At 38.9% G+C, this 13,713-nt stretch overlaps 1 protein-coding gene across 1 annotated transcript in view; it reads right to left on the bottom strand.

Moving 5' to 3' along the window:
• The window catches only part of mkln1 (muskelin 1, intracellular mediator containing kelch motifs), a 41,526-nt gene that overhangs the window by 26,375 nt on the left and 1,438 nt on the right, over positions 1-13,713 (bottom strand). Inside the window, exons 2-8 of the mRNA XM_051689021.1 lie at positions 11,157-11,226; positions 8,679-8,821; positions 4,772-4,860; positions 3,995-4,104; positions 2,857-3,049; positions 2,499-2,576; positions 2,119-2,184 (exon numbers count right to left, since the gene is read on the bottom strand). Coding sequence (XP_051544981.1) covers positions 2,119-2,184; positions 2,499-2,576; positions 2,857-3,049; positions 3,995-4,104; positions 4,772-4,860; positions 8,679-8,821; positions 11,157-11,226 — 749 coding nt within the window. The remainder of the gene's footprint in view (positions 1-2,118; positions 2,185-2,498; positions 2,577-2,856; positions 3,050-3,994; positions 4,105-4,771; positions 4,861-8,678; positions 8,822-11,156; positions 11,227-13,713) is intronic.

The following is a 13,713-nucleotide window of genomic DNA, read 5'->3' as shown; positions in this document are numbered from 1 at the left end:
GTCGGCCAGAAGGCAACAGTTCACAAAAAGGTAGTGGGCAGGGTGAGTGGGGTCCAGAGTGATTTTCTAGCCTTTTTCCTCACTCTGGAAGTGTATAGTTCTCGAAGGGAGGGCAGGGGGCAACCAATAATCCTCTCAGCAGTCCGAACTGTCCTTTGTAGTCTTCTGATATCCAATTTCACAGCTGAACCAAACCAGACAGATGTTAAAGTGCAGAGGACAGATTCAATGACTGCTGAGTAAAACTGTATCAGCAGCGCCTGTGGCAGGTTGAACTTCCTCAACTGGTGAAGGAAGTACAACCTCTGCTGGGCCTTTTTCACAATGGAGTCAATGTGGGTCTCCCACTTCAGGTCCTGTGAGATGGTAGTGCCCAGGAACCTGAATGACTCCACTGCTGCCACAGTGCTGTTTAGAATGGTGAGGGGGGACAATGTTGGGGTGTTCCTCCTAAAGTCCACAATCATCTCCACCGTTTTGAGCGTGTTGAGCTCAAGGTTGTTTTGACTGCATCAGACAGCCAGCTGTTTAACCTCCCTTCTGTATGCAGACTCATCGTCATCTCGGATGAGGCCGATGACTGTGGTGTCATCTGCAAACTTCAGGAGCTTGACAGAGGGGTCCTTGGCGATGCAATCGTTGGTGTAGAGGGAGAAGAGTAGTGGGGAGAGCACACATCCCTGGGGGGCACCAGTGCTGATTGTACAGGTGCTGGAAGTGAATTTCCCCTGTCTCACAAGCTGCTGCCTGTCCGTCAGAAAGCTGGTGATCCACTGACAGATAGACATGGGAACAGAGAGTTGGTGTAATTTAGGGATGATGGTGTTGAAAGCCGAACTGAAGTCCACAAAAAGGATCCTTGCCTATGTCCCTGGTCTGTCCAGGATATGATGCAATCCCATGTTGACTGCATCATCCACAGACCTGTTTGCTCGATAAACAAATTGAAGGGGATTTAGAAAGGGTCCAGTGATGTCCTTCAGGTGGGCCAACACCAGTCTCCCAAATTATTTCATGACCACAGACGTCAGGGCGACAGGTCTGTAGTCATTAAGTCCTGTAATTTTTGGTTTGAAGCAGCAGGGAACTTCACACTGCTCCAGTGATCTATTGAAAATCACTGTGAAGATGGGGGCCAGCTGGTTAGCACAGGATTAAAGACATGCAGGTGAAACGCCATCTGGGCCTTGTGCTTTCCATATCTTTTGTTTTTGAAAGTCACAGCACACATCATCTTCACAGATCTTAAGTGCAGTGTGAGTAGCAGGAGGGGGGAGGAGAGGGGGTTGAAGGAGGTGTTGGTGTTTGTGTGAAGTGAAGGTCATAGCGGGTGTGGGATGTGAGATTGGGCCTTTCAAATCTACAGTAGAACACATCCAGGTCATCAGCCAGTTGTTGGTCCACCACAGGGTTGGGGGTAGGAGTCCTGTAATTCATAAGTTGTTTCAAGCCACTCCACACTGATGCAGGGCCGTTAGCTGAAAACTTGTTTTTCAGCTTCTCATCTTCTTTTAGCCACTCTGATTTCCATATTCAGTGTGTTCCTGGCCTGACTGTACAAGACTTTATCCCCACCTCTGTAAGCATCCTCTTTGGCCTGACGAAGCTGAGTTCTGCTGTAAACCATGGTTTGTCGTTGTTAAACATTAAATAAGTCCTAGTAGGGATGCGCATATCCTCACAGAAACTGATATATGATGTAACAGTATCTGTGAGCTCATCCAGATTGGTGTCTGCAGCCTCAAAAACACTGCAATCAGTGCAGTCAAAGCAGGCTTTTAGTTCCAGCTCTGCTTCATTGGTCCATCTCTTTACAGACCTTACTACAGGCTTAGCAGATTTTAGTTTCTGTCTGTAATTTGGAAGAAGATGAACCAGACAGTGATCAGAGTCCCAAAGCTGCTCTAGGGACAGAGCGATATGCATCCTTTGTTGTGTAGCAGTGACGCAATATATGTTTGTCTCTGGTTGGGCATGTAATGCCCAACCAGAGACAGGCTAAATGATGCCTGGCTAAATGATGGCAGGCTAAATGACGACAGGCTAAATGATGCTGTGTTGAGTTGATAACCACCCACTCTGAAACTTCACGAATCAGCCGTCTGATGCAAGACTTACCTGTCTGAACATCAATGACCATTTGATGACCTCCTCTCATGCCAGGCCTGTTATCATCACCATCACCTACATCAAAGAGAGAACATAGGAAGTTAATGGAGAGAGGTGCGATGTGAAATGTTTCCAGCACCAAACAATTTGTCTCTCCACACTGAATGCGAAACTGCTGCGGGACGTGACACAAGATATTTTACATTTAATGTTCTGTTATGTGGAGCTGGATTTTGAACCAAACAAATTTCACAGTGGGCAGGGCTACCAAGCAATATGCAAAATGTCCTGGAGCTCTATCGCATTGCATATGGTAAGGACACAGTATTAGATTCAGAGCCATCGACCACTGCCGCGTGCTTCATGTATTCTGCAGGCTGCAATCGTACCTTTGTTACATTTAGGGATGATCTGACTCCAGCGTGGCTTATAATCCTGCTGGCTGATGTACTGATTAAACAAACCATCTGGAAGAGAAAAGATATTGAGTGATGGATGTGTTTTAATTTAACAATGCGTGCTCCCAAATAGATGACTTCAAAGCTAACTAAAAGCCACAAATATCACATTTTGATTTCATGGGGTCTTTAAAATGACACTTCAGATATCAAAACTACTGAAAATTCATCCAAAACACACTTTACAGTGAACATGTTTTTTATCCAGATCACCAAGCCTCTTCCTTACATTGAATCAACATGCCCACATTCCCAACTTAATGATGAAACACTGGGTGAGGCGAGGTACCTCTCACGGCTTTGTCTATGAGCTCTTCACAGGCATCAAAGTCTCCTCTGAGGACCAGTCGTTCATGGAGGTGTGTTAGCATGGGGTGCTCCAGAGCGATACGTGTTTTCTTCTGCAGGGACTCGAAGGCTTCAGTGTAGTTGTGCTGCCGGAAGTGTTTCAGGCACAGGCGGATAGCCTCCTGTTCACGGTACTGTCCGGACAAAAATGAACGTCATTTGCAATCCATGTTTAATACTGTATGAAACTGCTTTTGCAAATGGTGTGCGGATAATATAAAAACATGATTGTATTTATCAGTGCTGGAACAGCTTGGCAACCTAAAAACAGTGTGAAATAACTGTTAATAATTATGACGTACACAGAGAATGACGTAGTTTACAAGAAAGAAAGCCATATTTTTATTACTGAAGTAAATTTACAGGGATTATTTTGTTAATGAACATGCAGATATTCTTCTTGGATGTTAGGGAAATATAAAATGATGACGACATGATTGATCCGAGCTGCCTGACAATACAACGATGTTTCACTTCCTCTTTATAACCAACACAATATAACCTGCTTGGACATATTTTAAATTTTTTAATTCATAGTGGTTAGTGATGGCACACAACTGCAGAATGTGAACCTTTAAAGAAATTGAGACGTTAATCTCACAAAACCTGCCAATATATGCATTCATTTTTGTTTTGCATAAAGAAAATGATTAAACATTTTTTGTATTATGAAAATCTCATTCTCATTCATCTCATACGGCAATAATAATAATAATTTTAAATTGTAAAGTATTTATTTATATATATGCATTTGTTCTACTGAATTTGATTTAATCAGATAAACAGAGAGGATTATTTTATTACTGTATTAAAGTTATAAGAACGGTCAATCGCTTTTCACATGAATGAGAATTTGGGGAGAAAATGTGTTTGTGATAATTACATATAAATCACAATGCAAATAATGTCGCAATGCATCTAAATGGTCTTAAAAATATGCTTTTTTTCTTCATGCAAATAATAACAATAATAATTTTGCTTTTGGGGTGAAATATTTTGAAATATGACCCAGATAATTTATTTGTGATTCACCCTCAAACCACAGTTCCAATGCAGGTGTATGTTATGACAAAACACACCTTACTGTACCAGTTAAGGCAGGGCTGGACAACATCTGGATCTTCTATGCCATGTAACTCAATATACCAGATGCTAAAGTTAAAACTGGGCCCCCATGACATCAGCGGCACTGCATACAACCAAACACACACAGAATACATCAAAAGGGGACATTCAAACATGTGGTGACAAACAGTAAGTTCACAGCAGTTAACCATATAATAAAAAATAAATAAATAAAAAATGTTTACAAAAAAAAAAAAAAAACGTTTTTTAAACTGGGGTCTGGGGACACCCAGGGGGCCGCAATGGGTCCGTGGAAAATTTCAGAGAAAAAGCATGTAAAAAAAAAGTAAAAAAAAGGAAACATTTACAGATTTTGAAATTATTTCATTGCTTTCAAATGTTTTTCTTCAGGTTTACACATGTAATATCTTTCTAATAGAGGGTAGAAAAAAGATACAAGCAAATATCTTCCATTTAATATTTTAATCTATATTACTGTGATCTCAGACTGCACCTTCTCAAACTAATAACAGTGATTTCAATGTCTAAAACAGACTGTATGATTAATTGTCAGCAGTACAACTCTGCATTGCATTTTCTAAGAAATAAATGTTTCTTCCCGTTCAGCATTCACACAAGCACTTGTTTGTTTCCTCCGAGACTTGCAGTGTCATTCAAATGCATTCACCAAATTCACTGTCTTCCTCTAAACTCATGTGATGACTGATCTTTCGCCTAAATGTGTCAGCACATGAGTTCACTCAGTCTTTAACTGGCTTGTAAACACTCACCTATTTTAATGAACCTGCAGGGGAACATCTGCTCATCGATCTTGTGCTTTAGCGTAAATGTCTCCTTGTTGAAGTCATTCTTAAGGCCACTAGGATTAGATGATGAACATTGTGAATGACATCATTACATTACAAAAAGCCATTTCCCCAGAAATTCTCCTTGTCTTAATTGGCACTACTGTCCAAATTGAAGCCAAAGAAAACCTATTACAAAATAATAATTCAGCAAACAGCAAAGGAATATCATTAACAGGCAAAAACAGCCATGGCCTGATATATAATTGTTCTGTTTCTTTATTATTTATCAAAAAACAATATATTTTAATAATTGAATAGTCGGGGGGTTGTCTAAACGACTTGTCTGTCTTAAAGAGATGAAAATGAAAATGTTGTTACCACTTACTTACTTTTACGTTGTTCCAAACCCGTATGACTTTCTTCCATGTAACACAAAGGGAGATATTAAGCAGAATTGACAGCCTCAGTCACCATTCACTTCCATTGTATGAAAAAAAAAAAAAAGATTTAATGAAAGTGAATGCTGACTAACATTAACATCTCTTTGTGTGTTTCATAGAAGAAGAAAAAAAATTTATTTTTCTGTGAACTATTCCTTCAAGGACATCCTGTATAAAAGGCTTAATAGGCTTAAGTCCAAAAGTAACTGTTGAAAAGTATTGTTGAAGACGGTGGATTGTTACATAAGCGGTGCTTTAATGGCTGTTGCGGTGATTTAAAGGTGATGAATTTATAGACGCAACTTATCGGACAGCCCTCTTAGGCATAGCAAGCTGTTAGCATGCTAAAATCCTTTCCGAGAAGTTGCGTCTCTAAATTCAACCCCTGTAAAGCACCACCACTAAAAATATTGAAGCTAAAACAAAAATGAGAATAATGTTCACTGGTAAAAATTCACTAGTCCGTTGGTGAAAGAAAGACCCATCCCTACTCATTACTATGTGCAGGATACCTGGGGCCTCATTTAAAAAAACATATGTACGATTAGATTTTATCTTAAATTTTATGGATTTGATCCTAGGTCAAAAGTGAGGAACAAATGGGGATTTATAAAAGGCAGAAACTGACCTGAAAATGTTCTTATGCGTACGTCAACTGACAAGCATGCATACATTTTTTGTGCTTATGCTCCGGTGTGCAAGTGCACGCTTAATGTTTTTTTTTTTTTAGTGATCAAAATACGAGTCAGTGAATGACTACATATAGTAACAAATGAGTGAGCACATTTACGTGAACAAGAAGGCTATGTTCAGACTGCAGGCAAATCAGATTTTTTCTCAAATCAGATATTTTCAGGCAGACTGCCTGATCTTTTCCGCACTATTAATTGCAAGTGATCAAATCAGATTTGCGCGTTCAGACATAACCAACCTATCTGCATGGGTTGCTTTGGTAACGACGTAGGTGTACCCACGTGACAATGCTTTCAAAACAGATGCGGGAAAAATGGAGGTGCATCATCTCGCTCTCCAAATAAGCGCCCTGTCCAGTCGCGGTGCAGAACTCCTCCGTCGCACAAGAAAAACTCAGCGACGGAGGTGACTGGTAAATATTGTGATGTTCCGCACTGTAGTCACCGATTTTTGAAATCATTGTTGTGTGTCGCGTTAAGAGTGATGCAAAAGACCATTTGAAATCCGATTTGAGCAGCCAGAGCGTCCGGACTGAGACGCATCTGAAAGAATCTGATTTCACTTGCATTTGAAACCACCTCCCAATGCGGTTTGAATCAGATTCAGAAAAATCAGATTTCATGTGGTTTTTTGCTGTCCAGACTAACAAAACTCATCTGGATACAATCTGGATATGCAAAAAATCTGATTTTTAGTGGCAGTCCGAACATAGCCGAATATTCCGATAGGAGTCAGAATGTGGTCTTATTTGGATTATGTATGTGTAATGTAAATGTTTTATTTTGGAGTGGAAAGCACTATTCATATATAAAATTTGCCTCATAAATTTTTCAGCAATTCATCCTTCAGCCTCTTGTCTACTGTTACGAGGACATAATTAAAAACAAATGATTTTACTAAAATACTAAAATGCAGTGTAATTAATGGCAAGAGCAAGAAAAAGAGTATAGCGGAAAAAGAAAGTGCATTTTATACAGAACATGATTACCATGTATGCATGTACTGTAAGGTAAGGTAAAAGAGCATGCAAATGTCTTTGTGGAATTAAAGGGGTCATGAAGGGCTATTTTTTTATAAAATTATTATCTTCCCTGAGGTCCAATGATAATGTTATAAAAGTTTTTTGCACCAAAACAGTCACAATTGAGTAATATATAATCATTTTCCACCCTGTTTTTGGCCCTCTGTCAGAAACGCATGGTTTTAGCCTAGGCGCCTCCTTAAAACTTCAACATAAACGGCCATTGTTATAACTCAATCGGAAGAGAATGTACAAGCCCCTCAACAAAACAAAAATAAAACAAAATTACAAGTGTTTACACATAACGTACATCCAACACATTGCACCCGAATATTTAAACTGTTCATCTCAAGCACAACTGTTAACACTCAGCACCATAAACTATCAAACAGTCATGACATTTGAAATATTTATGAATGAAATGCTTTAAGTTTTTTTTTTTTTTTTTTTTTAAGTGTTTTGAACGCCAATAGTAATTCATTTGCAAAGCTGGAATCGTATTGTGACGGTTCACAAACAATCGACACTGACATGAGCCGAGAAAAAAATCGAACACATCATTGTCCAAAGCACGGTGAAATTACACACACACATACTGAAGGCACATCGCCGGAAACACAATGAAACAGTCAAAGACGTCCATCATCAAAGATGTACATTGTCAAAGATATCCTATGTTTACATACACCAACAATTAAAAATAGTGCAGATGGGCAAAAGGACGCGTCAAAGACTCGTTTGGGCTCAAAGCAACACAGACAGCATCTGAATGAAAGAGAATTGCTTCTCACTTTCAGAGTTATAACTTGACACCACTTCTTTTAAAAGTGGAGAGAAACATGACTGCGGTCAAAGAGTCTGTGTAGTTCATGTTCATTTACAAAATAATTAAAAATAGTCCAGATGGGTCCCCTTTGGTGTTATGTTAGAAATGGTTAGCCACAAAAGGCCTACTCTCTTGACTTGAACAGCACGCCAGTGGGTGGGGCCAAGGGTGCAATGACACATGTTGTGGGATGTTTAAATACAAATGAGCAATGTGTCATGACAGCACAAACAGACAGATTTTAAAACGAGATGTTTCAGCAGGGTGGCAACAATAAATGCTTTTTTTAGACTGAGGAGGAAGTTTTGAGTTCTGAAATGTTTTTATAGGACAGTTACCTCCTATATACCTAAATAACATGGAAAATTTGATTCTCCATTTCTTGACCCCTTTAAAGTTTAGCAGGAATATAGACATTGGTTGAAGAATGGTGTGCATTTACAGTAAACGCAGTCAATGAATGCATTTCTTATTTCTTATGAAAATGAATAACTAATGAGGAGTTGTTGAATAGGCTACATCATATGTGCACAAACCGGTATCTGCACTCACTTATTTAGAAATATACTGTAAATGAATAAATGAAAAAAAGAATAACCTGTGCATGCCCTTTTAATCTACATGATTTTAAGATAAATTGCGATTTATAAAGTTGGATGCATTTAGGAACATTTCTTCATGTGTACGAATGTTTTATAAATAGTTCATGGGAACATTTAGGAAATTGTCATACGTTCACATTTAAGATAATTTTACGAAAGTCTTTATAAATGAAGCCCCTGGTTTTCTTCTCTTAAGACTAAAGTCTACAAGCAAAGATTCTGTTAAACTGATTTATCATAAAGATTAGCCTAGAGTGCTCTGTAAGAAGATTGTAATCACATATCATCATTCGCTGACCCCACTCACCTGGACAAGAGTTCCGTCATGTTTTCTTCACTCATGCCTCCAAAAACCTTGAACTTCTTCAGGTTGCACACGTGGGTTTTTTCATATTTGCCATAGGTGATGCTCAGAACGATAGCTGGTCTCTCAAGTTTTAAGATTAAGTACTAGAGGTAGCAAAAAAAGGCTTATGATCAGTTATGTTTTACTCTTCAAATAGCCAACAGTATAGAGCTTTTCAGCCATGACGTCTATTTGTAAGTGAACCCGGAAGTCTAATTCGCCATGTGTTCCCTCTGGATTTTCCTATGGGTTTTTATAATAGGGTTTTTGAACTTGTGTAAAATAAGGTCTGTGGTAAACATTACTTGATGATACGCGGACGTTTTGTTCTACAACATACATTTCACACAGTCATACCACAAATGTGAATTTTGAATCCGCAATGTGTTTTTAAATAAAAAGTATTTAATACAATACGGCTTCAAAATTCACTTTTGAGGTATGACTGTATGTAATTTATGTTGTAGATCAAAACTTCCATGTTTTCTTAAGTAAAGTTTACCACAGACCTTATTTTACCCATAAGTTCAAAAACCCCATTATAATAACCCGTAGGAAAAATCCAGCGGGAACCCACGGCGAATTCTCTTCTGGGTTTTGGACTACAAGCTGAACAGCTCTATTAGGCTCTATTCTAGCCAAGATACATCAAATTAGCTTGTCCATACATTCATTTTAAAGTGGTAAGTCTCAGCTAAACTGTTTCAGACTAAAAACAACACCTTAGAAACGCAATGCATCTTATTAATGCATTATGGTACCTTTATGGTTTGGCAAAATGTGCAGTCTACAGTCCATAGACCACACCACACAGAATGTATCTAGAACGTATTGAAATAATCTGATCTGAAAGAACACACTTAAAATGGTTAGGGACTCAGTGACAACACCCTCTTCAAATTCAGGTGGACAGGAGGGGTTGAGGAGGGAATCCATTACTCATGGCACCCTCTTTAATTGACTAGACATCAATGACAGACCAGCCAAAAAAATCTATGTGTTTCTGTCATCGAAGACAGGGAGGAAATGTTTGACACGGATTGACTGCAATTCACCATCCATCATCGCTGATGGCTGAGTCCACTAAGAGCTTGGTAAAGAATTGGTTTTACAACATTTAGTGCATCAATCCTACAGCTCATATATTGATTGAATTTTCTGTTATGATTTAAAAAATGTAAATAGGTCATATGGAAGGCTTCTGGGAACAAACTGCAAGCTAATGACAGGAAATTCTGGTCTCTGTAGAGGTGGTGACTGTAGTTTTGCTTTTTTTTTTTTTTTTAAGAGAAAGGACAAGAGTGGAAGCACACAAGTGAGAAAACACAAGCCTTTGAGTTTAGGCTGGAGGTTAAAAGTTGAGGATGCGTGCAACTGTACCGCCAACACGCACTTTCGATTTCCTTTTATTGCAAAACCACAAGTCTGTCTGCACAACATGGTCTGTGCCATAGAGCCAGCCAGAGAGTGGAGGCTTCCTCTTTTTCAAATGAGATGAAAGCACGTCACATAGTCAATGAATGACAATTTCAAACCACAAAATTTCAAAATATACAAGCACTGTAATTGATTCATCAATCTACTGTAATAAATAGTCCACAAGCCTACAGTCGAACTGCAGTGCATCTTACTGACCTCTGCCTGCATCACCTTGGTCAAAGGATGGACTACACTTTTAAAATGGAATACATAGATAATAAATTAATTGCAGCCTTCGTCAGCCAAATAACAAAGGACAATGCATCTCTGTGCACTTCTGCAGATAATTCAGCATGTTAATTCTAAGACTTTAGTAATTAATCTTACAGTTTATACAAAATCTTTTTGTTTAAACACTGGCCCCCAACACTTACTTAGTTTACTTATTTTAAACCATGACCTGCACTGCACATAAATAACTAATATTTGCATTATATTCATGTTGTTTAGCCAGAGAGAAACTGGCCCCCACAGTGAGGCCTGGTTTCCCCCGAGGTTATTTTTCTCTATTAACCAACATCTTATGGAGTTTTGTGTTCCTTGACACAGTCGCCTTTAGCTTGCTAACTGGGGGTCTAAATATAAATATAATTTACGTATTTTGTATTATTTATTCCAAGGTGCAATTTACAATCATGTTTTTTATTAAACCACACTATTATGACTTGTAAGACATTACTATATTACAGCTTTTTCTGTGAAAGCATAATTTTCTATAAAGCTGCTTTGAAATGATGTGTGTTGTGAAAAGCGCTATACAAATAAAAATGACTTCACTTGAAATAGCCAATGCAGAGCATCACACACACCTTTGAAGCCAAACTGACAACTGACATGGTGACCTTTTTAAAAATCAAGAACTAGTCCACTAATCAGACCATTTGTGGACATTTACTGTGCATTGAGTCAGGAAATTAACTAAAGCAAACCAGCACAGGTATACTGTAGTGGTGAATTTACCTGTGGAGGATAGTTGCTCTCAGATGACCACCTGGAAGACTGATCATTAGGTTTGTCCACTAAAATATTCCTGCAAGAAAAGATCAGACAGCAGGTTAGAGAAGGTTTTTTTTTTTAAATACTTTCTTTCTTGCATGCATGGCAGCAAAGCTGTGCTTCTATTATGCTGTCAAAATGCAAGAATATGGACCTGTAACAATTTTTGTGTTGACTAAATGGAATAGTTCACCCAAAAATGAAAAATATTTCAGCTCTGTAGGTCCATACAATGCAAGTAAATGGTGACACAAAAGTAATCTATACGACTTCAGTGGTAAATCTATATCTTTAGAAGCGATATAATAGGATTGGGTGAGAAACAGATCAATATTCAAGTCCCTTTTACCATAAATGTATAGTAAAAAAAGGACTTAAATATTGATCTTTTTCTCACCCAGACTGCATCGCTTCAGAGGACATTTATTAAACCACTGGAGTCATATGGATTACTTTTATGCTGCTTTTTAGGTGTGTAAATCAGACGTTTCATCACAATACGATCTTAAATATAATTTGAAAATTTTATTGAGCTCTCTGAAATGTGCAAATTTAGTATCCACATTGGGACATCTACAACAAAATAAGGCAGGGGCGGACTGGGAAGAAAATTCGGCCTGGGATTTTACATTGAAACTGGCCCAAAAGTTGAGCGGGGGGGGTGTATGGGGGGTGGTGCTGTCCTTTTCTGCATATCGCTGCCCCTTTCCGCCATTTTGTGGCACGTTTTGCATAACGTGGCGGCCCATGCGGCCCCATTTCGCGGCAGGCCCACCGGGAAATAAGATACTTCAGATGTTGAAAAGAATTATACAGAAAATAATATAAAAAATAATGTCACACAATCGTTTGATTACAGCTTATTTTTCAGTTTAATCCAATTCAAATTACTTACATACCCATGACTTGTTTCCAACTATCTGTGCTTTTCTTGGCTACAACTTCCATAGTTGTAATGAAAAAGTCTGTTACAGTTAACTGGGATAAATTTTATTAAGGGTGTTGATGTGTAGATGTGTAAAATCTTATAACTGATGCTGGAGCTGAGCAGGTGTTTCTCTTTCCCTTGTTAGTGCTGTTCAGAATGTCGGCGTTGTCAAGATTTTTCACATGATGGCTGAACTGCTCCATGGTACTTTTAAATAGCAAATTCATGTAAATTTCAAACGGGTTGCATGCGCAACAATATCGATGGAAGCCCAAATTAATCACGCATGTGAGCCGCTCTGTGTTTGCTCACATTTTAAGGAGCGCCCGGTTGACGTGTGCGCACTGATCCTGTCACTGGTCTGGAGCTCGCATTTCGCGGGAAGCTCGGTTGACGTGTGCGCACAGATAGCAGAGTCCAATTTGGCTTCACAGACCCTGCGCACATCCTTATCCCACATGAAAAGCTGTATTTAGCGCTCATAAAGTGAAATGAATGTAATAAGGTTGCTTCATCGCCTGACGGAAATGCATACAGCCGTGGCTGACATGAGAGTATTAAAATAAAGGTGCATCTTAAAAAATGTCTATATCGATATTTACGCAAAGTATGGATAACATTGGATCGTTGGTTATTGGACTGATGCATGGATCCAGATTGATGGATCGTTACACCCCTACTGCTTTTATATGATCTTTGGAGCTTGAAATGTCTGGTCACCATTCACTTGCATTGCATGGACCTACAGAGCTGAAATATTCTTTTATAAATCGTTGTTTGTGTTCAGCTGAAGAAAGTCATACACATCTGGGATGGCATGAAAGTGAGTAAATTATGAGAGAATTTTCATTTCTGGGTGAACTATCCCTTTAAAAGTGCACTCAGTAATTCTAATCCAATACACTTTTTGTCAAATTCTGCAAATATCTCCTAACTGTCTGCTAGCTGTCCGTTCTGTGGGTGGGCTGAAAAAAAATCTACTATTTGTACACAGCCCTGGCTCTGTAAATGGGACAAAAAACAAAGTGGATCAGACCAATCCACACAACACTACTCCAGCCAATCAGCAACAGGGGGTGGTTCTTGCACGTGCACATGATGGGGGTGGGGGCAGAGCGAGAGAGAAATTCATTAGAAGAGTGATGGCAAATCTGGCTGATGCAAACTTTCTAAACTCCAAGGAAGACAAATGGCTGAGAAACAGACCAAGAGAAAAATGTCAGACGAATATAAACTAAAAAAGAAGGATTATGATAAGTCGAGGGCAGAGCTTCCAAAGGAGCATTGAAGGGAGGGGTGTGTTTGTTTTGGCAGTTGAGTTCGAATATCAGCAGTGTTTCTCAGGAATCGTTGAGTGCACCTTTAACTCATAAATAACATATTGTCTACTTTGCCGCCTATGCAATGATGATGTCCACTTAAACATGATGATTGCATGCACAAACGTGACTCTAACTTGATCAACTTTACACAATTACTCTTTCAACTGGATTATATGGCTATTTCAAGTCCGAAACCCATCTAACACTGCTGGTTTCTAGACAAAGGGGAACATAAAAGATACATAAAGAACATCACTATAGGCTTGAGGAA

The sequence above is a fragment of the Myxocyprinus asiaticus genome, chromosome 45 (genome assembly GCF_019703515.2).
Source record: "Myxocyprinus asiaticus isolate MX2 ecotype Aquarium Trade chromosome 45, UBuf_Myxa_2, whole genome shotgun sequence".
Classification (NCBI taxonomy): Eukaryota; Metazoa; Chordata; class Actinopteri; order Cypriniformes; family Catostomidae; genus Myxocyprinus; species Myxocyprinus asiaticus.
Note: the sequence above shows the minus strand (reverse complement) of the source record. Positions and strands in the feature narration are given on the sequence as shown.